Source organism: Prunus avium, chromosome 7, assembly GCF_965620075.1.
Source record: "Prunus avium chromosome 7, drPruAviu1.hap1.1, whole genome shotgun sequence".
Taxonomy (NCBI): domain Eukaryota; kingdom Viridiplantae; phylum Streptophyta; class Magnoliopsida; order Rosales; family Rosaceae; genus Prunus; species Prunus avium.
Window position 1 is genome coordinate 29,537,780 of NC_142290.1, and position 21,495 is coordinate 29,559,274.

The 21,495-nt window shown below is 37.0% G+C and overlaps 5 protein-coding genes across 6 annotated transcripts; 3 read left to right on the forward strand and 2 right to left on the reverse strand.

The window, feature by feature from the left end:
* Positions 1–1,312: 1,312 nt before the first annotated feature.
* LOC110744302 (uncharacterized) lies at positions 1,313–1,981 on the forward strand. The gene has a single exon (XM_021944277.2). The coding sequence runs from the start codon at positions 1,356–1,358 to the stop codon at positions 1,830–1,832; it is 477 nt and encodes a 158-aa protein (XP_021799969.1). The 5' UTR covers positions 1,313–1,355; the 3' UTR covers positions 1,833–1,981.
* Positions 1,982–4,009: 2,028 nt separating this feature from the next.
* Positions 4,010–6,657, reverse strand: LOC110744301 (SOUL heme-binding family protein). Its single transcript, XM_021944276.2, has 8 exons — positions 6,317–6,657; positions 6,125–6,211; positions 5,958–6,028; positions 5,691–5,792; positions 5,435–5,539; positions 4,814–4,949; positions 4,452–4,561; positions 4,010–4,331 (listed from the first exon to the last, which is right to left on the reverse strand). Exons 1-8 carry the CDS (start codon positions 6,537–6,539, stop codon positions 4,257–4,259), a joined length of 909 nt encoding a protein of 302 aa, XP_021799968.1. The 5' UTR covers positions 6,540–6,657; the 3' UTR covers positions 4,010–4,256.
* An 805-nt stretch (positions 6,658–7,462) lies between these two features.
* On the reverse strand, positions 7,463–10,359 carry APG10 (Aldolase-type TIM barrel family protein). The gene is made up of 8 exons (XM_021944275.2): positions 10,163–10,359; positions 10,009–10,070; positions 9,658–9,865; positions 9,119–9,204; positions 8,901–9,002; positions 8,474–8,607; positions 8,322–8,370; positions 7,463–7,872 (listed from the first exon to the last, which is right to left on the reverse strand). Exons 1-8 carry the CDS (start codon positions 10,287–10,289, stop codon positions 7,696–7,698), a joined length of 945 nt encoding a protein of 314 aa, XP_021799967.1. The 5' UTR covers positions 10,290–10,359; the 3' UTR covers positions 7,463–7,695.
* Positions 10,360–10,418: 59 nt separating this feature from the next.
* Positions 10,419–12,793, forward strand: LOC110744299 (pentatricopeptide (PPR) repeat-containing protein). Its single transcript, XM_021944274.2, has 2 exons — positions 10,419–12,357; positions 12,447–12,793. The coding sequence occupies exon 1, from the start codon at positions 10,524–10,526 to the stop codon at positions 11,958–11,960; it is 1,437 nt and encodes a 478-aa protein (XP_021799966.1). The 5' UTR covers positions 10,419–10,523; the 3' UTR covers positions 11,961–12,357; positions 12,447–12,793.
* Positions 12,794–13,332: 539 nt separating this feature from the next.
* Positions 13,333–20,084, forward strand: LOC110744297 (Iron-sulfur cluster biosynthesis family protein). 2 transcript variants are annotated; one of them, XM_088244722.1, is made up of 14 exons: positions 13,333–13,857; positions 14,029–14,136; positions 14,228–14,331; positions 14,420–14,503; positions 14,633–14,705; positions 14,800–14,865; positions 16,083–16,172; positions 16,660–16,725; positions 17,022–17,164; positions 17,252–17,338; positions 17,423–17,486; positions 18,162–18,305; positions 18,917–19,080; positions 19,417–20,084. In XM_088244722.1, the coding sequence occupies exons 1-13, from the start codon at positions 13,471–13,473 to the stop codon at positions 19,058–19,060; spliced, it is 1,560 nt and encodes a 519-aa protein (XP_088100848.1). In that variant the 5' UTR covers positions 13,333–13,470; the 3' UTR covers positions 19,061–19,080; positions 19,417–20,084. The 2 variants fall into 2 exon arrangements, with proteins under 2 accessions (XP_088100848.1, XP_088100849.1); XM_088244723.1 differs by having other exon boundaries at positions 13,715–13,857; positions 14,016–14,136.
* Positions 20,085–21,495: the final 1,411 nt, after the last annotated feature.

Here is a 21,495-nt window from a genome sequence, read left to right on the forward strand (position 1 = left end):
AGACTCTGAGTGCGCCTCAAATGGACGAGTGTGAGCCGTGGACGGCAGAGCAATGCCTAACTGACGCGTATTGGTCTTGATAGGGACACCTTTGTGTGAAAAAAAAACCTAATAAGCTCATCAGCAGCCTTGCCATCCAACCTTGTCTTTTTATGGGAACACACTTGGCTTCTCTTTCCTGCACAAAAACAAAAAAACACGAAAAGAATAGTTTTTGTACACGTGTTAAATTGTGATTTGTTTGTAAGAAAAAATGCTCGTTTCTACATAAGGAGACAAGTATCTTAACCTAGTTTTCTAGGGAAAGATAGCATGCATAACAAATATGTAATCACCGTCTTTTTGTAAGAAATGCATCCATGACCTCTATTTGATTATCTTTCTAATACAACCATAAACATCAAACGACGTTGTGTTGGCCATAAACAAAGTATCAATACAAAAAAATCTCCTAACTCATAATTTGCCACCACAAAATCTAGAGTTCAAGAGGGGTTTGGTACATTGACTTAGTTGCGTTCGAGTAGAGGATTTTACGGGTTCATGTATGGACAAAATTGGTGTCATTTTACTCTTTTCTGGTTTAGACTCATTTGAAGTTTGAACATATAAAAGATGCCTTTAATTTGGCATATTCAACCAGACACCAGGAAAGAGGAAAATGTTTCTGTAATTTTATGCCTTACTGCCTTTACCGACCTGAATAAGGCAAGTTGTGAAGTAACTGCTGGAAACAGCAAAAGCAAATAACAATGTTGCCAAAAAGATAGTCAATCAAAGAACAAATATATGAGGCACAGTAGTCAACCACTCAGATCCTAAACAGTGGCCCTACTGGATCGTAGCTGATCTTTACTGTATGAAAGGGTCTGGTAATAATCCACTCCTGAAAAAAATGCAAGGAGCACAACACTGATTTGACTCAGTCTTATGACTCGGTGGGTCGACTCGTACAACAGCAAAGAGACAGGCCAAAACATATTTGTGCTTTAATCATTGCAAATTTGCTTAGTAATATTCTTATTGTAGGCTAACATAATCTTTGATTTGTTCTGTACTAGTTGCTTACTACTTTTTCTTACTCACCAACCGTTTCATCCACCCAACTCAAGTGTGTATCGAACAGCTATGATTACATGAACTCTGATTCTAGCTTACTAACAAAAAAATATAAAATATTCAGCAAGGTGGGGTCCAGAGAGAAACAAGGCATATCTGTAATATTGGAGCAATATGAGGGGGAAGATTGTAACCATCTCCTTTAAATACAAACCATCTTTATTCCCAACACCCCTCACTCATAACACCCCACTTTCAAACCAAAGTTTTGTTTCCAAGTTGATATAAACAGAACCATGGGAAATTGCTTGGTTATGCAGGAAAATATAACAAAGATTATGAGACCTGATGGGAAAATACTGGAGTACAGAGCAGACATGAAAGTTTACCAGGTTTTGTCAGAATTTTCTGGCCATGCAATATCTGAGACGGCTCCGGTCTACCAGCATCTCCGCCCAGACACCAAACTGCTTGGTGGTCGCCTCTACTATCTTGTACCTCTTCCGTTGTCACCGAAAAAGGCTTCCCAGAAGAAGGTGAGGTTTGCAAATCCTGAAGTCGAAGCTGAACAAGAAACTAAAGTTGTAAGGATCAAGATAGTTATAAGTAAGCAAGAATTGCGGGAGATGTTGAGAAAGGGAGGAGTTTCAGTCGATGACTTGGTTTCTCAGCTTCAAAGTGACAGAAGCATAGATAAGACTAACAGCTTCAATGATGATGGTAACTGTGAAGGGTGGAAACCTGTTCTAGAAAGCATACCTGAATTAAACTAGCAATAGCAAGAGGATCCTTATTATGTAAAATTGTATACTAATCTAGTAATCTCTCATATCAAACAAAAGGAAAAGGGGTCAAAAAACAGTTTTCTGTAGTCTAACATACATATAATTGAACAAGTCCATGAAAGACATTGGAAAATACAGTTTAGCTCTTTTTCTTCCTTATCACATACAAATGCTTAAAAATATGTCCTCTCTTTAGTATATTGCACTACAATTATAGAATCTGCATGTCATTAGAAACCTTAACCCCATGCATATCCCTCAAGTACATAAGAAGTCACAACCAAGAACCAAAACAGGGGGAAAAACATGCAAGTGAGAAATGAACATGACCTAACAACAGAGGTACTATTCAAGCTATGCAGCTGAATTTCCAAGTAATTTCATACAATTTTGTGCCAAACTGCCACTAAAGCAGGGAAGATATTTCCTTGTGATAATAAATATCAAAAGCGTGTTAGCATTTTACCATATCATGGAGAAATATCACGGAGCATGGCTGACGAGAGGGTGATGTGGCACTACATATGACTGTATGAGTTGGCTACTTGAGCCTCCAGCCTCACCTGCCAAATCACAAAAAGATAGAAAAGAAGAAGAATAAAGCATTATGCATTGATGGCATTGCTTTTGCTAATTTCTTTACCCAACTGTAGATAATAATTAATGAATATTTGTGATTTTCATTTCTATATATCCATAATTATTACAGTTTGTGGTGGTGGTGCTAGTGCTCCCATTATGAAAGCCTGGTGCAACTTCCCATAATGGAATGATGGAATAGGTCAACTTGCTCAAGTAAAATTGCTTGTGTTTATGTGTGTGTATCTCATGGAAGAAAAGCTTAGGTACCATACCTTTTGGTGTATTTCATATACCAACCATGGTTGTTCCAGTGGCATTATAGAGCTCTGCTACTGCTGCTTAGGAGGACTATACTTTAAAAATACCATTCATTCGCACTGCTTCTCCTATTAGGAATGTTTAAAAAAAGGGAAAGAAAACAAAAATTCCACAGATTTAAATCCCAACCCAATAAAATACTCCCCTGGTACATTATCCTAGCGTTCCTGCACAAAACATCAGCAAAGGAGCTCCATATGATATGGAACAGCAAGACATCATCCCATATCTGAAAATTGGTACTAGAACCTAACAATATCTCACACCCGAAAATCCTACGTAGATTCAGTGAATTTGTACCCAAACAGACACACAGTCCAAAGTCCTTATTGCATCCTTCTTACAGGAAAGTCTGTAGTATACCTCCGAACAAGTATTAGGTGCAATGGTTCGACTGACATAAGGTAAAGGAAAGCCAAAATGACTTTTTCATTGAGTAATTTTCTGCTGGTTGCATTAAGTACTTGGTATCACCTGCCATAATACATTCAAATTACAAAGTAGAAGGACACTCCATAAGAAGAATTGGTTGGTCCAATAATGTTAAAAATGACGCCAAAACTTATGCTAGTACTTTCATCTCCTCTGAAACAGTCTCTGTCTACCCTTTATTGTCCTATCAGCTTCTCACAAAACAAACTTAGGCTCCTCCTGGTTGACAGGAAAGCAGATGTGGAAAGAAAAGATCCTAGAAAAAGCATGAGTATTTTAAATTTCTTTATAGCACATAGATATGATATTGGCATATCAAGTTTGGATTATAGTTACTCTGTTTCGTCTTGCTAGGACATGTATTTCTCTCTGGAGAACAATCAGGAGGCCATCTCAGATCCCTTTTGGATCTCAGTGGGTGATAATACATTCAAACTCCACCATGTAAATTATGTCCACTATAAAGCTTTTTGATTGACTAGGGTACCATTAGTCATTTTGGCTTCCAATATAAAGCACTAGGCACACTTGGAATACCTAACTTTTGCATATTGGCAGACACGTGTCATGCAAGCAATATACAGTGACAAATGCATTTAAAATTTCAGTTATACTACTCTCAGCTTTTTATGTATCAATAAGTTTATCAAGTCAATCAGCAGAATTTCCCTCCATAGTCATTGAAATGAACAAGCAATTTATATATACTGCTAAGTCGCTAACTATATGCAAGCGTAGGCCACAACTTAAGGAAGATGACAATGAAAAGGAAAGCACTGGGGAGATTATTTACAAGTTCCCTCTAACAAAATATGGTAATTTTACAGAGTGTATAACTCAAGAACATGTGATGCTATCATGCTAGTAAACAATATACAACTGAGGAACTGTTCATCCCAATCATGTGTCTGTAGTTGAAACATATGCCACAAACTTTTTATAGTTCATATTACTATATTTACATACCATATGACATTACATATGATATTTGATTGGGCAGATATCCAACTGCTGACTTAGTTGCTTTACAGGAGGAATCGTGTATAGTTGATAGACCAAAAGATTGTAAATTTCTGAAAACTATTGCTCTTTACTTTCGACTTCCAGACTGATCTCATTACGCCGTTGAAATGGAAGTGTAAATGGCGGATTATACTGCATTCATATTAGAACAGGAAAAAGGTAAATGAAATCTTATAGACGGTGTGCAAATAAAGTACCTTGAAATGAGATTATTTTAACATTTTGTTATTAATAATGCAGTGAAGATCATACCTGTGCAACTTCAACTGAAGTTCCCTCCTTCACTTGGAACTGTCCATCTTTTTTCAAAGCTTCCCTTAACTTGGACTCCCGTTGCTTAACTTCCTCATCAGTAACAAACCCTGATTTGACATTGAGAACATAAACTATGTCATGATACTTTCGACAACTCTTGACTAAACAAATCATAAAGTACTCTCACGTTTCGTGCAATTAAAATGATATTTATCTAATTTAAACTACAATAGCACACAACGTCAAATAGATATGATTATGCTCAAGTTACTGATACGATACAGTCATGCATACTTCCAACATAATAACCCAAATTCTCAAAATATCTATATAGACAATAAAATAAGGAGAGGACAAACCTGAAAAGGCAACAGCTGCAACTATTTTCCTTGGAACCTCTGTGATCTTTACAGATGGATCTTTAGGCAATGGTGAATTGGCACCGTACTTTGAGGGAATGACAAAGGACATCTGCCACTTATCTTGATCTTCCAGCTAGATACAATTAAAGTGAAAGTAGATTGTGATAAAAGGAGAGAGAAAATATAAAACTTTGGGAAAGACAACAAAAAGTAATCCAAACAGCAGCCCTACATTGGCTAATTGCAGTGTACCAAAAAAAAAAACATACATTAAAGAATAAAGATTCAACACCCAAATGGACTAAAGAAATGAGACAGCCACAGCCAACTACATAATTCATGAACTAACACTCGGTGTCGTGAGTTTCTTACAATAGTATCGCACAGACAATTAAGAGCATTTGGAATTTCACTTGAAAGAACATGTCATCTCAAAAGAACTTCAACCATTACATCTTAGTTTGATCAAGACTGACATGGTGCCAGACCGAAATGAAGTAATCTACAGATTTTAGAGAAGCCATCAAAAGTGCATTTGAAAGATGAGAGTATCATTCCAAATTTTATCATGCAAAAAATTACAGATAACATTAACATAAGATGCATGCAGAAAATTACCCTCGTTGTTATCACTGGAGTTGTCATTTCCATTTTCACCCCATCAGATTGAGCTTTACGTGTAAAAACTGGTGTGGTCATCTCCATTTTTTCCTTTGTTGTATTCTTAACAAACAGAAGAACAAGGTAAGTTAACCAAACAGGGTTAGATGTATTGTAAAATGGTATTATATAATTCATTAAAATATATTTTTTTAATGATTTCATTTGGACAAAAAATAAAAAAACCCCGCAAAGAGAAGATATTTCAAAGTACCTTACCAAACAGGTACTCAGCCAAGACATTGAAGGATTGAGATGCACCATTGAAATCAAAACCAGTCTTTCCAGGCATTGTAGTCTCCGCTATAAAGTAAGGCTGATTTTACACACAAAAAAACCCCGATCAGTCATAGTAAAGTGCTCTGAAAGTAGAGACACCAAAAAAAACCGTTAAGAAGTCCACAATTGAACTGAAGAAGAAGAATCACAAAGCCTAACGAGGCAGAGCTATGAAAACAAAAAAGGAGACTGTTAACAATACCTCTACTTCTCTAATTTCATACTGGTCTCTCCTACTCAGAACTTTGAACTTCACCGTTTCGAGGTCCGGAACTACACCAAATATATACACACAGAAATTAGTTTCAAAAAATGCACGTAAAAAAGAAGAAAAAAAAAAAAAGCTAGCTCTATCACTTGAAACAATACCTGACATGAGAGCTTCTTCGAGAGTACGAGCCTCGAACTGTTTGGGGAAGACGTATTTGGCAGTCTCCGTGGCCAATTCGAGTAAAACTGCAAGTTTTAAAGGGGCAAATGTTGAAAACAAATTGGTACCGGGGAACTAACCGTGTAAATTAAGGAAGGTTTGGAGTGTGCGGGAGGGGTTTGAACATTTACGTCGCTGGGAGACGGATGAGGCTTGAGAAGCGAGAGCGGCGACGAGGGAGATTCGGGCTTCTAGAGCGGACATGGTTCTTCTTCGCTGCGACGGAGAGGGCACGGTGGTGGTGACTCGGTCGGTGGGCGTGGAGATGGCGATGTGTCTGTTACTGTTAGGGTTTCTTCCTGAGAGAGATGTGCAGGTTATGGTTTTGGATGGGAATGTTTGAGTGAACAACATTGTTGCTTTCTTCTTGGGTTTTTTTGAATTTCTGTTGCAGAGAAAGTGAGAGGGGTGGGAGTTTGAGAGTCACTCGTGGAGTGGTGGTTATGATTTTCCCGGGAAATAGATACCATTTTTTGTCAAATACCACATTCACCCCTCAATATACACTGTTTTTGCAGGTATGAACCTCCTTTGAATTTCTTTTTGAATTAATTTTGGGAAACCCTTCACTACCATTATCATTTTCAAGAGGAAATCAAATCCTGGATTTATCGTTAACTCCTCCCCCTCCCTCAATATGAAAGGTTTTTCTTCGGTGTTTCACTGCACTAAGTGAGAATAGTAGTAATGTAGCAGATTTAAGTGTGGACGATGTAAACTCTGAATATGTACAATCATTACTTTTTATTTCTTGTTTTTGAAATATATGTTGAGTGTGGTTTAAGGCTCGATCAATACTCACTTCCTGCATTGATTCCTAAATACTTGGCAATCATATCACTCCCTCATTTGCAAATGCTCGTTTCTTTCTGTTTTTCATTTTTATTTTGGGTAAGGTTTTCCTTGTTCTTTTGCTTCTTTTGGCTAGAATAGAGCCCATTTTACACCCATAATACATGCACTTCTCTCCAACAATGCATTTCTAATATTGCACATACGCAAAAATTATTTCTGTAGTGCACAACTTCTGTTTTTCTTTTCTTTTATTTGCAAGGAAAGTTGACGACGCAAACCAGAGCTCGAGTGACCATGCCTATGACACAGTCAGGTCTCTATCCCTTCAGGGATGTTTGTAGTGCCAAACTTGGTTTAGCAAAGGTAAACCAAACACCTATTGAAAATATTGCCTTGCCAAACCAGATAATATCTCTGATAACTCAAGAGGGTGGAGATGGAGAAAATAAAAGAACAACCAACTATAAGTAGAGAGGGATAGGTAAAAACAAAAGAAGTAGAATCTCGATTCATAACTCAATTTCACCATATTAGGCTGTTGCAAGTTTTCATTTCAGTGGCCACAAAAGTAAATAGCTTCTATTCATAAGGTACAACGTAGCATTTTATTCTAGGTTACACAACTGAACTCTACTACGGATTTCCAAAATATAAAAAGCCACAACAACCTAGATATCAAAATGGTGTACACAAACCAAAAGATCATAGAAATGCCCTAAACAGTCAAGGCCTCCTGCTGGGCATGCCAAGCAACGACATGTTTGTATGACAAGTTGCCCCCAAAGACATCCAAAGCGCTGCCAACAGTAACATCCACATGTCCTAGCCCTGCCACTTTTATCCTCTCTAAATCACCCATTCCAGTGACACCACCAGCATAAGTTACAGGAATCTGGCACCCAAAACCATAGTCTATCAGTGATGTGAACATATGTACGATGAGAAATAATAAAGTTTCATGTTTGAGAGCTTTGTATCAATGGTGCAGTCAGGTGATATGCACTTCTCCCATTTTAATCAGCATTCACTTATCATACAAATGATTTAGATGACAGCAATCATGGCTTCGTCCTACGTCTTTCCAAGGGCATCTTTGTGAGGTTAAAAAACACAGATGATTTCAACTCATTTCTACTGTGATCAGTTTAGCAAAAATGCCATCAATGATTATCTAATCAGATATGCAGACAAAAGGTTAAAGAAATTTTGTCAAGCTACAGGAATGCTTGGTGAAATGATAGATGAGGGAGCATTTCCAGCAAGCCAACAACCTAGGGAATTTTAAAAACATGAGCAGGTAGCAAAGTCATAAATGTGCCATTCTATTACTAATTTACCAACCGGTGAATGCTTTCCAAGCAACGCCACAAGCTCTTCATCAATGCCCAGCCTGCAATAGACAAAAATGAGATCATACTGATGATCATTCCAATATGCACTTTTAAATTTTAAAAGTTTTAGTAATGAAATAAACATGGCACCATATGACATACTTTTTCCCTTCAACATCAACACCATGAACTAGAAATTCGTCTGCATAGTTGGCAAGAAAGTCCAATATTTCCTCATCAAGATACACGTCACTGAACTTCTGCCATCTATCTGTAACAATTGCATATTTGCCTTCCTGCAGATTAAAGTAAATGCACATTAAGGCCAACACGTTAAAGCCCAGGAAGTGAGGTAGTTGAAAATGCTCAAGGAGAAAATTAAGAGCAACAAAATCACTTTAATAACGATTAGATATTGATATTTCTGATTCTTAATATATGCAATTGTCTCAGAAAATTGTTAGTCTATTCATATCACAGATCACAAAGAAGCCATATAAAAATTGCTCAAGAATCAAGTAAATAATTGGCCCTGAAAATAAAACATAAATAAGAACAAAGGAGGTTTAATTTTTGGCTGGCTTCCTACCCTCTTTCTGCAGCTGAGGTCTAAAACAAGCCTCTCTTTTCCAACAACAGAAACAAGGTCTTTGAGCCTTTCAAGGTCCATTTGCCCATTGTTGAATACATACTGCAACAAAACCATGACGAGTGTAATGAAATGCTTTCATGAAATGATTTTATCTAAATAAGTCCTCTTTATCAATATATAGATGTAAAAAGAAAGAACAAAAGGTAGAAACTTACCGAGGTGACAATGACATGGCTAGCCCCTTCTTCTATGTAACGCAAAGAATTATCTGAATTGATCCCACCTCCAACTTGCAAACCACCTAGATTATACCAGTCCTCGCAGCAAGTTCATCAGAGGAAAATCTGTAAGTTTTAAAGATATCATCAACTACAGAGATTAAAGTGAAATAACACACTCCCAAGGCACTCAACTTTCCTGACAATCTTATTTCATGCAATAATACTGGGAAGCTTATATTTTTGCAGAAGTTAGCATTTATTTGATGTCAGTCCTTCCAAGCCTACTGATGCTAAGTTTCGTTTTCTTTTAATCCAATCCACACTCATTTCCAGCCACTTAGTAAACTTAAACTGTACCAGAGCCAGTTGCATTTTATTGAAACTGAGAGAACAATCCAAAGATGCACTTTGCATAAATTATTAAGGGGATAATTAATAGAAGACTACTTCCAATCATTTGAATCCAAAATCGAATGAAAAATTCAAACACAGCAACAGAATCTACAAGAACAAGAAGGCAACCAAAGACCCACCAGGATAGGCATGCAGAGCTTCAATGGCTGCAGCTCTGCTCAAAGGGTCAGCTCCAAGCATGATCACATGACCACCTGTAAGGCCGTCTTCCTTATACATCTTTGCATACTCCGCCGCTGACTTATCTGACACAAAATTGGTAACAAGAGCAGACCCATCCTCCTTCGAATCCGAAAGGGTAGACCCAACAATTTGTTTCACTTTCCCCTGAAACCAAATCAACATAACAAGCACAGAAAATTAACAAAACACAAAAACACAACTGGGCTAAGTACACAGACATATAAGCCAATTATAGCAATACCCAAACGACTTAAAGCATGAAATTTGATAAATTCAAGTTGCAATACCTTGTGTATATCAATGCAAGGTCGAAAATGAACCGCGCAGCGTATTGAAATTCGAGTAAATCCTACACCAAAAAAAAGAAGATAAATTGTGTGTTATATTAACGTATACAAAGTATAAGCCCAAAGTAGAAGATGAAGTGGAAGCAAAAATTACTGGAGCTTTTAGAAGGCGTAGCAGCGATAAGTTTAGGCTTCGTTACGCCGAAAATTGAAGAGCTCAGAGGCCTTTGTATTGTACGGACACCAGAGGAGAAAGCGGCATTGAAGCTCTCAGCTCTCATTCTGCTTCGGCACCCAAGTTGGGATTTTTCCCTTCAGTTCAGCTTCCTTTCGAGTTTTCGACCCAGAGCGGGGTTTGCTTTGTATTATATAAAGGCGGGGCATTTATGTCAAAGCACCTTTCTTTCTTTCTCATTTGTCGGGTGAATGAAACGCACCGTTTTGCAGAGACATAAGCGTGGCCTAAGAGTAACAGCCATTGTTGTGGAGCTTGAGTTTCAGTGAAACGTTTGGTGATGAATAAGATGAGAAGACCAATAACCATACCACTACTGGAGCAAACCCCTAAAAACCCAAAACCAGCGCTCTCTCCAATCCCAAACCCCACACTTCCAAGCGCACCCAAAACCCCATCAACCCCTCACCCAACCCTCACTCTCTCCCCAACTTCTAACCACACGCACCTCCTCAACTTCCTCAAAACCCATATAAAAAACCCACCTCTCACATCCCAAGCCCTCCTCCATTTCCTCAAATGCAAGCTCCACCACCACCCCACCTTCACCCACTTCGACTTCCATGTCTTCAACTGGGCCTCCTCCATCGACTCCTTTCGCCACGACCATTCCACATTCGAATGGATGGCCCGCACGCTCGCAATCACTGACCGCTTCGTCGAATTGGGTTCTCTCCTCAGCTTCATGGTCTCCAACCCTTGTCCTTGCTCGGATGGTATTTTCTCTTGCCCCAGAACAGAACCCATTTTCCAATTTTCCATTAATGCTTATTGTAGAGTTGGGAGATTGGGTGATGCTGTGATTGCGTTTGATTCTATGCGGAAATTGATTGATGGGAGGCCTAGTGTTTTGGTTTATAACATTTTGATTCATGGATTTGTGAAATGTGGTCAGCATGATAAGGCTTTGGGGTTGTATGATAAGATGATGAAGGATAGAGTTAAGGCTGATGTGTTTACTTTCAATATTTTGATTAGTAGTTATTGTCGGAATTCACAATTTGGGTTAGCCTTGGAGTTGTTTAAGGATATGAGAGAGAAGGGGTGTAGCCCCAATGTGGTGAGTTTTAATACTTTGATTAAAGGTTTCTTTAGGGAGAGGAAGTTTGAGGATGGGATTGGGATGGCTTATGAGATGATTGAATTCGGGTGCAAGTTTTCGAGTGTGACTTGTGAGATTTTGGTTGATGGCCTTTGTAGAGAAGGTCGGGTTTCTGAGGCGTGTGAGTTGTTGATAGATTTTTCAAGAAAAGGAGTGTTGCCTAAATGGTATGATTATCTTGGTCTTATTGAGGTGCTCTGTAAGAAAGGAAATTCGGGTAGAGCATTGGAGGTTGTAGATGAGCTATGGAGGAAAGGAAATGTTCCGAGCTTGATTGCTTGTACCACTTTGATTGAGGGTTTGAGTAGGTCATCAAGAATTGATGAAGCTTTTGGATTGATGAAAAGGATGCTTGAAGAAGGTATAGTTCCGGATATTGTGACATTTAATTGTCTTCTTCAAGATCTCTGTAATCTGAGGAGAACAGTGGAGGCAGATAGTCTTAAGTTGTTGTCTTCGAGCAAAGGCTTGGACCTAGACAGCACGGCTTATAGCATTTTGGTATCTGGGTATTCAAGAGAAGGCAAAAGGAAGGAGCAGAAACTGCTGGTGGATGAGATGCTGGATAAGGGGTTTATACCTGACCTTGGTACATATAACAGGCTGGCTGATTGATGGGCTTACTAATGTCAAAAAATCTGTTCAGCACCCAGTTAACAATTTTTAATTGGGGAATACTTTGGTTCTGAGTTATTAGTTTTCTTTGAAGATTTTGATTGCAAGAGGGCATGATATTGGTCTGTATCAGAGGTTGAAAGCTGGAGACGTGACACTGTGTAGATAACAAAAATAGAAAGAGAGTATAAGTAAAATGTCTAAAGCCCTTTTGATTCTATAGCAGGTTGTCTTCTTTACGACGATGGGTTTGGGAGATGATCCATCAACGATAATGAGTTAAAAACGAAGCATATTACTGGAGCTTTAGGAATGCAGCATGATGTGAATCTATAGTGGAGCTTCCACAGTAGAGCTTTCAATGTGGTGATTCTTTGCTGTGTTCACTTCCATTTGGGTGAGTTTTGGCTACATCCTCAGCATTACGTGTGTACTTTCATAAATTGTTATCCCTCAGACAAAAACATTGGTTTCTTGGAAGGTTAGGAACCAGAATTTCGGGATTTTGAGGCACTGGATGTAGTTTGTACTTGCATTCATGAATACAGCAGAATACAGCAAGAGTGGTTATGATCATGAGAAATTCAGTGAAGGACGGCACAGCAGGAAGATTTCAATATTTGACACTTTAATATGTTGTTCATAGCAGGTAGAGATTTTGCACAGGACCAGTTTGTGCCCTTTTAAAGTTTCATATCCAGGGCCATGGCTGGTATCGTTTAAATCCAGAAGCGATTATGAGTACCAACTTTTCAATGTACATTATGACAAGATATAATGTATTGTTTATATGATTTGCTTAATAAAAATAGCTACGAAACAATTGATTACTAGCTACTATGTTTTTGGCGGTGCGTGTGCAGCTTAGGGCAGTTATTGCTCTGGTATAATGTTTTTTTTCTCCTCAATATTAGAAATAGAACTATAAATTCAGATCATCTACCTCTGGTTTATTTTTTATTTATTTTTAAAAAATACCTTTAAGGCAAAGAAAGTAATTTGTTGATATCAAAACAAAATGTTTTTTTATATAATTATTTTATGAAAAATCAAGATCTATTTGGATGGAGTAACTTTAAAATTGAAGGATTTAAATCGATATGGAATGAAGAAAATAAACAGATATTGGAATATGAAGGAAACAAAGAAAGTAAATAGATTCCAAATGAACTTCAAAGGTGGTATGTTTTGAGTAACTTGATTAACTGTTTAATGAACTTGATTATTTCTCAATCATCTTACTTACAGTGTGAAAAGGGTACTTCTGATCATTTCCACCAACAACAAATTTTCAATTTTCCAAACGATATTATCCATTAATATCTGGCGAGGGTAGGACAGTCATTTCAACTGCATCATCTCCTCCTAGTCCAATAGCTTCTACAGAGAAACAAGCATAGACAATCCGAAGCTCCAATTCTGAGCCACTCAGCAGAGAAAGCGAGTCCCATTGCCAGAACTTAGAAAACCACCCTACCAAAAATTGCAACTTTTCAACAGAAATCGATCAATGGCGTCAATAGCCACCTGCTTCACACTTCCACCGAAGCCGCGTTCTCGTCTCCTGTTCAAAGCCTCACTTTTCCCCGACCGTCCCAAAACCTTTCGTCTTATCCAAACGCCCATTTTCCCGGGCTTTGGCGCGAAGTTTCGAGAATCTAGGGTTTTCGTGCCGGCTGTGAAGGCAAGCCTCGACGCCACCACTGCAATTAGGCCCGGCGGTGCTGTCGAGAGCGATAAGTTGCCTTCAGATGTGAGAAAGCGAGCAATGGAAGCTGTGGACGCTTGCGGAGGAAGAGTGACGATTGGTGATGTGGCCAGTAGGGCTGGGCTCAAGCTCAATGAAGCTCAGAATGCTTTGCAAGCTCTCGCAGCTGACACAGAAGGCTTCTTGGAGGTACTTATTTTCAAAAATTTATGTACTTATTATACACATATATGTATGTGATAGTTGTTGGGAGGTTATGTTTGTGAAGAAAGTGAATGGGGCCTGTAGCTTTGTTTAGTTACTTTTACAAATTGTGTTAGTGGGTGAGTGCAATTGTTGTTTTCAAGATGGTCTCAACAGGTCTCGGATGAAGGTGATGTACTCTATGTTTTCCCCAAGGATTATCGAGCAAAGCTTGTAGGCAAATCGTTTAGAATGAAAGTTGAGCCTCTGCTTGAGAAGGCAAAGGTAGTGATTATTTGTGGAATTTGATTTTTTGTTGAAGTTTGTTTTGTAACTAATGTTTAGCAATTGGCACTAATACCATGCCTTTTGACAGGCCGGGGCCGAGTATGTAGCAAGGGTTTCATTTGGAACTGCCCTAATTGCTTCCATTGTTCTTGTTTATACTGCAATTGTTGTTGCTCTGTCTTCTGGTAGAAGGTAAATTTTTAGGGCACCGTTATTGTTTTCATTGATAAATACATTTATATTGTGGGAAGGATGGTTGACACTAGTGTTTTGGTTGCAGTGAAGATGACAATCGCGGAAGACGGGGAGGAAGGTCGTATGATTCGGGGTTCAATTTTTACTTCAGCCCCACTGACCTCTTTTGGTAATGCATTCTATACTTGCATATATGCTCTTCATAAGAATATGGAAGGGTTTCAGGTTTAGTTATTTTATTCGTTGAAACTTGGAAGAAACTTTTGCTAACACTTCCCTTACTATTTATTTCATTAAGGTACTGGGATCCATATTACTATAGGAGGCGACGACCACAAACAGATGATAATAAGATGAAATTCGTTGAATCTGTATGTGTTGGTCTGAATCATTCTTTATTTTTATTGGCTCTTTCCTAGTTTTGTTTAAACTGAAAGTATTGACTTTATAAATGTTTTCTTTCAGATTTTCTCATTTGTATTTGGCGATGGTGATCCAAACCAAGGAATCGAAGAAGAGAGATGGAAGTTGGTAATAATCGAGCACTGAGTTCAGTGGTTCGTTGCTTTCAACAATTTGTTTCAGTTTATTGGTTGTGTTCGTATACCTTTTAGTTCAAGTTCATTTCTCCCTTGTTAGAGTTTAAACTAGTAATTAGGGGTATATATAACTCTCTCCCCTTCCTCTCAAGCTACATGTACATATTGCCCCTTAAAATCTTGTGGAGACCTTTATATACTGGAATTTGAAATAAGTTATGGGGTCTTCTTGTAAATTCTTATGCAATTCCTTGGTGGAATACTTTGTAAGAGTCTGCATCAGTTTACAACTTTGTTGAGGTCTCTTCTATTTTTTACATTTTATCATCATTTAAAGCATTATCATTATATGGAAATGATACTTTAATCATAATATCTTTTGTGTATAGTTAGTAAAATACGAGAGAGGAAACATATGAATAAAATATGTCCTCGTGTTATTCATCAATATTTAAATAATAAAAAATTATGCTGAAACATTTGGCAATTATATAGTACTTAAGTATTCTTTATTTAAGTTTTTTGAATGTCTTTTTATTCAATAATATGTGAAAAAGACATGTATAAAACATGAATTTTACCTGCATTAGTTGAAAAATTGTAAATAATACATGTGCCAAACATGAAAAATGCGTACGTAAGCATATAATACGTGTATAGTGCCTTTGATTTTAAAAATGTGTATTTTACTGCATTTTTAGAAATGTAAGGGAAATGGAAGTATTTTTGAAAAATAAATACGTACATGTATAATATGAGTAATATACATGAAATTACTATATTTAGAATTCAACAGAAGGAAGAAAAAAGGGAATCATAAAATTTAAAGTAATGGACTGCACTTGTCTATGATATCAATTGGTAATGAAAAAGTTGGAAGTCGGTAGTAATGGTCATTGGCATATAGCTTTATTTTTTGATTATTTTTGAAACTTCTGTTACTTCCCTAAAGCTATATATAAATTATTGAAAAATATAAATTTTCACAAATACTGAATGTAATTGGTGCTCCTGTCAGAAACTGTGGTCCATGTATGGTAAAGTCTTCTAATTTTTTGATAGAAGACTTCCTTAGTTGTGGGACTCTTTATCTTATTCCTAAAATTCTATAATCTGTTATGATGGAACTGTTATTTTGAGTGTCATTAGAAATAATGGCAGATCTGTATAAAAATGTAATGGCAATTGTTCCATGAACTGTACTTGCAGATTGGGCAATACATAGCCTCTAATGGTGGAGTTGTTGCAGCTGAAGAGCTTGCTCCATATCTTGATGTAGAGACTTCAGGGGGAACTCTGGTAAATATTTTGTTGTTGTAGAAGTTCATGTGGAATTTCCAATTCGTAATGTAATCAAGCTCTGCTCTCATATTTGGAGAATTCGTACTAGCTCCAGCTGAGATTGGATTATTTGATTGATGGTCAAGAATAAGCAGTTGTATCCATTGGTTAGTTAATTGAACACAATACACAGTAGAACATTGGAATAGTTCCTCATGTGATCAAACCGAAATTGTTCTTGCACACGGTGCTTCAAGGCTTCATACTAAAAAATGTTAGATAGTTGTGATCTTAACTTTCTTTCTTTAAAAAAGAAAAAACTTCCAACCATAAATTGAGTTCACCAATTGTATATTTGTGTTGTTTGGCTTCATATTGAGCATTTCAATCAGTTCAAACTCTTAATGGACTTGAAAATTTCAGTTTCTTTTACTATATTCAGCATGTTTCCTTTTCGGTCCTTATTCAGATGCTTGACGGGTTTTTTACTTTCTGTTAATTTCAGAATGATGAAACTTACATCTTACCTGTTCTTTTACGGTATGAGGGTCAGCCTGTAATAGATGAAGAGGTATGTTTAACGTTTTGGTTTAAAGCAATGATTTCAGTTTCTTGATCTTTCTCCGTATACATACTATAAGAACTGTTTAATAAATCACTTTCTTTTTCCTTTGAACTAGTACATCATTGCAAATTGTGAAATCATTAATTTTAAGTGTTTGCTGTATGAAATTGACTATATGCTTCTGGATTTTAAATCCATCATGCTTGCCATCCATTAATTTTTTATAATTGTTTACTTTTCTTACGTAAATGAAAAGATATATAAGTAGTTATTCACAAAAAAAAAAATTGCTTATTATGCAGGGAAACATTCTGTACCAATTTCCATCCCTACAGCGCACAGCTTCTACTCCAAGGAGTGGAAGGAAGGAATATGTGGGGAGAAGATGGGCTGATTTTGTTGGAGGAGTTGATAAATTTTTCAAGGAGAAGAAATGGCAATTCAGGTCCTTTATTATTCTATTTGATTTTCCCAATTATGTTGTGAATTCATCTGGAAACTAAATTGAAACAGTCAGGTTTTCTCTTTGCAGCAACACTAGCATTACTGAGAGAGCAATGGTCGCTGGACTTGGTGGACTTAATTTATTTGGGGTTATCTTTCTTGGAGCCATCTTAAAGTATGTTTGAGTTGAACTTTGTTATTGCTCAGTTGGAATTACTCTATATTGATCTGATGTGTCCGCTTCCATTCTTATTTGAAGGGATACTTCAATTGCACCAGTTGGTTTTATTAAGTTTATTACTGGCATATTTCCACTACTTCAGGTATGATTTGCTTTCAATTAAATAAAAATTCCCTACCTGTGATCCTGACTATATATATTTTTGTTAAGTAGTTCTTATTTAATCAATATTACAAGTGAGAGTTTTGCTCATGACTTCTGGTGTTATTATGGAAGTGTTCGTTTATGTTTTACTTTTATTATTTATTATGGAAAAGTCATAAAAAGCCTGAATTCTGATGTTGACATTAGGAATTTGCTTGACTGGTTACTTTCATGAACTTTGTCTACTTGGTTAGTGGCATTATAGTTATCTTCTATTTTATTTTTTGGCAGCTATTTTTCATGTGATCTCACTGCACCCTTTAAAAATCTGATTTTTTGGGGTAGCCTTTTAATAACAGTAACCAGCAAGTGGCTTCGTTGATGTGCTGGTGATCGGAGGTGGAAAAATTGGAACTAATCATATGTGCCTTTTTGCAATTGCTTTGTACAGAAATTGAATCTGATTCTCTAATGTTTAGTTCATCTTTTAGTGCTGAGAAATTTGAACTTTCTCCTGTTATACATTTCGTAGGTGACGATGTTTACTGGTCAACTGATCTTTAAGGGCTTTAGAACACTGACCTTCATCCTGTCAATGATATATACAGTATGATATATGTAATTATAATATAGCATGGGGTTAGATTTATCTTTTCCTGCAATTATTTTGCAGATTTATGCTGGTTCATTCTTTGCAATTCCTTTGTTCCGGTGGTTCATCGTGCTTAAGACAAATGCTGACATAGAGAAAAGAAATCAAGCAAGACAGCAGTGTGCTCGAGCCCTTGAATTGCCAGATCTTTCACTGAGACGAAAGGTTTGTATTGGTGCTTCTCTATAATTGTCTCCCTTTTGCAGTTGATTAGTTTGCTGTCTCAAAATTCACATGTGTGCTTTATCACACCTAGCTTGTGGGGGAGAGGTGTCTGAGCAATAAAAAGAAATATTAGCTATTGCTGATCAAGCCCTCCCTCTCTCTCTGTCTCTCTCAATCTCTCTCTCTCTCTCTCTCTCTCTCTCTCTCTCTCTCTCTCAATAAGGTTTATGCTTGCTTGAGGAAAACAAACTTTCAATGATTATGTTTGTTATTTAGCCATTAATACATTCTAATCTTCTTGACCGAATAATTAAAGTAAAACATGCTAATCTGACAATACTGCATTTGTTAACTGTTGTAATAAGTGAAGTTCAAACAACAATCATCTAGTTTTATTCACTTGACTGCTCACATGAAGTTGTCTTAGGGCACAAGGTACTCTACTGCACTATAGGATCATATGGCGGGTGACCTGACATTTGATTTGTCATATGTAATCCTGTACTTGTTGACGTAAAGACAACTGAATAAAGAACGGAAACTTGATTAACTTTGTTCCTTCAACTATAGAAAAATAGTTATTTATTGCTTTACTGTATGATGTTATTCAGCTCCTCAGTGCTCGGGACATGGCCCAAAGAACATTCATTGGGCAGGATAGAATTGTCTATAGCACGGACAGGGATCTGGTTGAGCAAGACTATGAGGCCCAAGAATGGGATAAGAGATTTCGAGAAATAGAGAAGTCAGATTGAGAAGAGGCTACTGTTACTTGGTAAGGTTATACATTTCTTGCCTCGGATCAATGTACTATTTGCTTTCTAAGCATCACAACTGCTAGTGTAGGTGAGGTTGGATTTTGTAGGGTCTGATAGTTTTGTTAAGTCTGGACGAAAGAGTCTCCTTGATCAAATATGCAGAAGTTCTAGGTTTCATCATATTTGACTTTTAGCAATGCATTTTGATGTTTTGCTTGCATGCATGTGTACTTGTTAAAATTGAATCAGTGTGTCCAAACAAGTAATTAATAGGCCCAGGATAACGACTAATGAATCTCCGGTAGTGCCTTTCACTTACTGATTACCCAATAAAATTGTATGTATTTTTTCAGGTACTAGAGGTACTAGTTGACTTCTTTGAAGAACATTAGAGTTTCACAACTTTTGGTGCAAGTAGTTGATGCGCCAGTGATGGTACCTGCATTTGTTTGAAGTGTACATTCTGAAGTTTTTGTGGGGTGCAGCAGGAAATGATACCTTGTAATATAGATTTCAGGTGGACAATACTATTTTACACATGAAAGAATTTAAGAATCACAGGGCTCATATATATGTTTTAAGATCCCGTGATTTGCAATTTGTTGAATCTTGGACACGAGTGGTTCGCTGTGGCAGTGAAGATCACCACCTGGGAGGCCAAAAAAGGAGTGCAACGGGAATCCTATATCGATTGTTAGAAACAAGTGCATCATAGTAGAACGTTAATAGGTGATTTTTGCCGGGCATTTCCAAATGCTGCGTCATAACAATTGGGGTCTCTAATTGTTTCTCTGCTTCAATTAAGAAAAATTGAGACTGCTTAGAACTGAAAAGCAAAGATTGGTCATACTTATTGCTGGTTATATCTAAAATAGTTCCCTATCAAATACTACCTCCTGTCCAAGAGGGCTTCAAGGAGTATAAGCTATTGCTTTGTCTATCATATTGGGGATTGAGATATAAGTTTATTCAACTGTATCCAAATTTCCAATTGGTAATTATCAATGATAATCATTGATCATTTGTTTTGGCTAATTTGCTGAAAAAATGTTACGCACAATGAGTAATTCAAAGAATTTGTTGTGAATGCATGACTGCCATATTCAAGGCGATCGATTGCAGAGATTTCAACCCAGTAGCCCCGACAATTCTACCAGACAATTCCATTTCATTCATTCTTCCTAGCATCCTCATGCCATGCATAGCATGAAATTTGGTTATGATGACATTGAAAGCAATGGATCAACTAAGGCTGTGACTGTTTTTCAATCAACAGAGCCAGTTCAAAGCGTCCCAAATCTGTATTGCACAAGGAGTATAGCTACTCGGAGTTACAGACCAAAAAACAAAATCGTCACTCGGAGTGAAAGACAGATTTACAAACTGCTAGAAGAATATAAACAAGGGCCAAAGTATTCTGGACATAACAGTCACATCCGCTACTAGCAGTATCGTCAATCAGAGAAACAATACATCTTAATGTCAAAGATATTCACACTCAAATAATGACCCGATGCCCAGAGGTGTTTGCATACAGTTAAAGACAATCGGGTCAGATAATGACAAAGCAGGTTATTCCCACGGTTAAAAAGTCTTGAGAAAACCCTTGCACACACAGATTGTAAGATGTACCCAAAAGAATGAATGTCCCTAAGCAAGCCAGGACACCAGTATACCTGCACAATGAACATATTAAAAAATTAAAAATAAAAATTTATACAAAAATTCATTTCTTAGTGGATTCCTACACAACATCAGAATTTTTTTATGTAATTTCAGCCGTAATTCTCTAAAATTTCTATATCCAAATGCTAACCATGTTCCCTGATGCTGCCCCTGTCATTAAGTTTTCCATGATGAAATAATCACACAACATTCTCCTTTTTGGAACACTGAAAATTAAAAAGAACTTACAAGTATTCCCTTTTTTTTTTAATCTCAAGTCACAGCTAATTTACCAAAGAAGAATAAGAACATGCAGTACTTCATAGCATTGGAAACTTCAAGAATCTTCATAATTATCCAAGAAAGAAAACTTGATGCTCGAATCACAGATTTAAGAGTAACTAAAAGAGTAGTAATTAGTACAAAAGTTCAAAAATTTCAGAGTGACACTTTTTGATGTAAACCCAAACTCATTAGTAATTGCAAACAAGTGGTGGGTTTGGGGAGGGGCACACTTTTTTCAAGTATTTATCAGTGCAAATAAGTGGTGCATATGGACAGAATATCTTCCTTATTCCACCAATAGTAATACTAACAATAAGGATTGTATTGTAAATTTGCATGTAGGAAGATTTACTACACTCTAATAACGTAGAAGAAAATTGTATCATAGTTTGTACTCCAACCATAAAATTCCATTTTCAATTGCTTAAAATTTGATGAGTATGGCACATGTTCACAAGATTCATTGCATTAAGGGTCCATTT

Coding starts and splice junctions, on each gene's coding strand:
- LOC110744302 (XM_021944277.2), top strand. CDS start 1,356: ATGGGAAATTGCTTGGTTATGCAGGAAAATATAACAAAGATTATGAGA.
- LOC110744301 (XM_021944276.2), bottom strand. CDS start 6,539: ATGTTGTTCACTCAAACATTCCCATCCAAAACCATAACCTGCACATCT. Junction 6,212..6,316: donor CTCATCCGTCTCCCAGCGAC/GTAAATGTTCAA, acceptor TAAAACTTGCAG/TTTTACTCGAATTGGCCACG. Junction 6,029..6,124: donor CGAAGAAGCTCTCATGTCAG/GTATTGTTTCAA, acceptor TATTTGGTGTAG/TTCCGGACCTCGAAACGGTG.
- APG10 (XM_021944275.2), bottom strand. CDS start 10,289: ATGAGAGCTGAGAGCTTCAATGCCGCTTTCTCCTCTGGTGTCCGTACA. Junction 9,866..10,008: donor CTTGCATTGATATACACAAG/GTATTGCAACTT, acceptor ATTTGGTTTCAG/GGGAAAGTGAAACAAATTGT. Junction 9,003..9,118: donor GCCATGTCATTGTCACCTCG/GTAAGTTTCTAC, acceptor GTTTTGTTGCAG/TATGTATTCAACAATGGGCA.
- LOC110744299 (XM_021944274.2), top strand. CDS start 10,524: ATGAATAAGATGAGAAGACCAATAACCATACCACTACTGGAGCAAACC.
- LOC110744297 (XM_088244722.1), top strand. CDS start 13,471: ATGGCGTCAATAGCCACCTGCTTCACACTTCCACCGAAGCCGCGTTCT. Junction 17,165..17,251: donor GAGAAGAAATGGCAATTCAG/GTCCTTTATTAT, acceptor TTCTCTTTGCAG/CAACACTAGCATTACTGAGA. Junction 17,339..17,422: donor TTTCTTGGAGCCATCTTAAA/GTATGTTTGAGT, acceptor TCTTATTTGAAG/GGATACTTCAATTGCACCAG.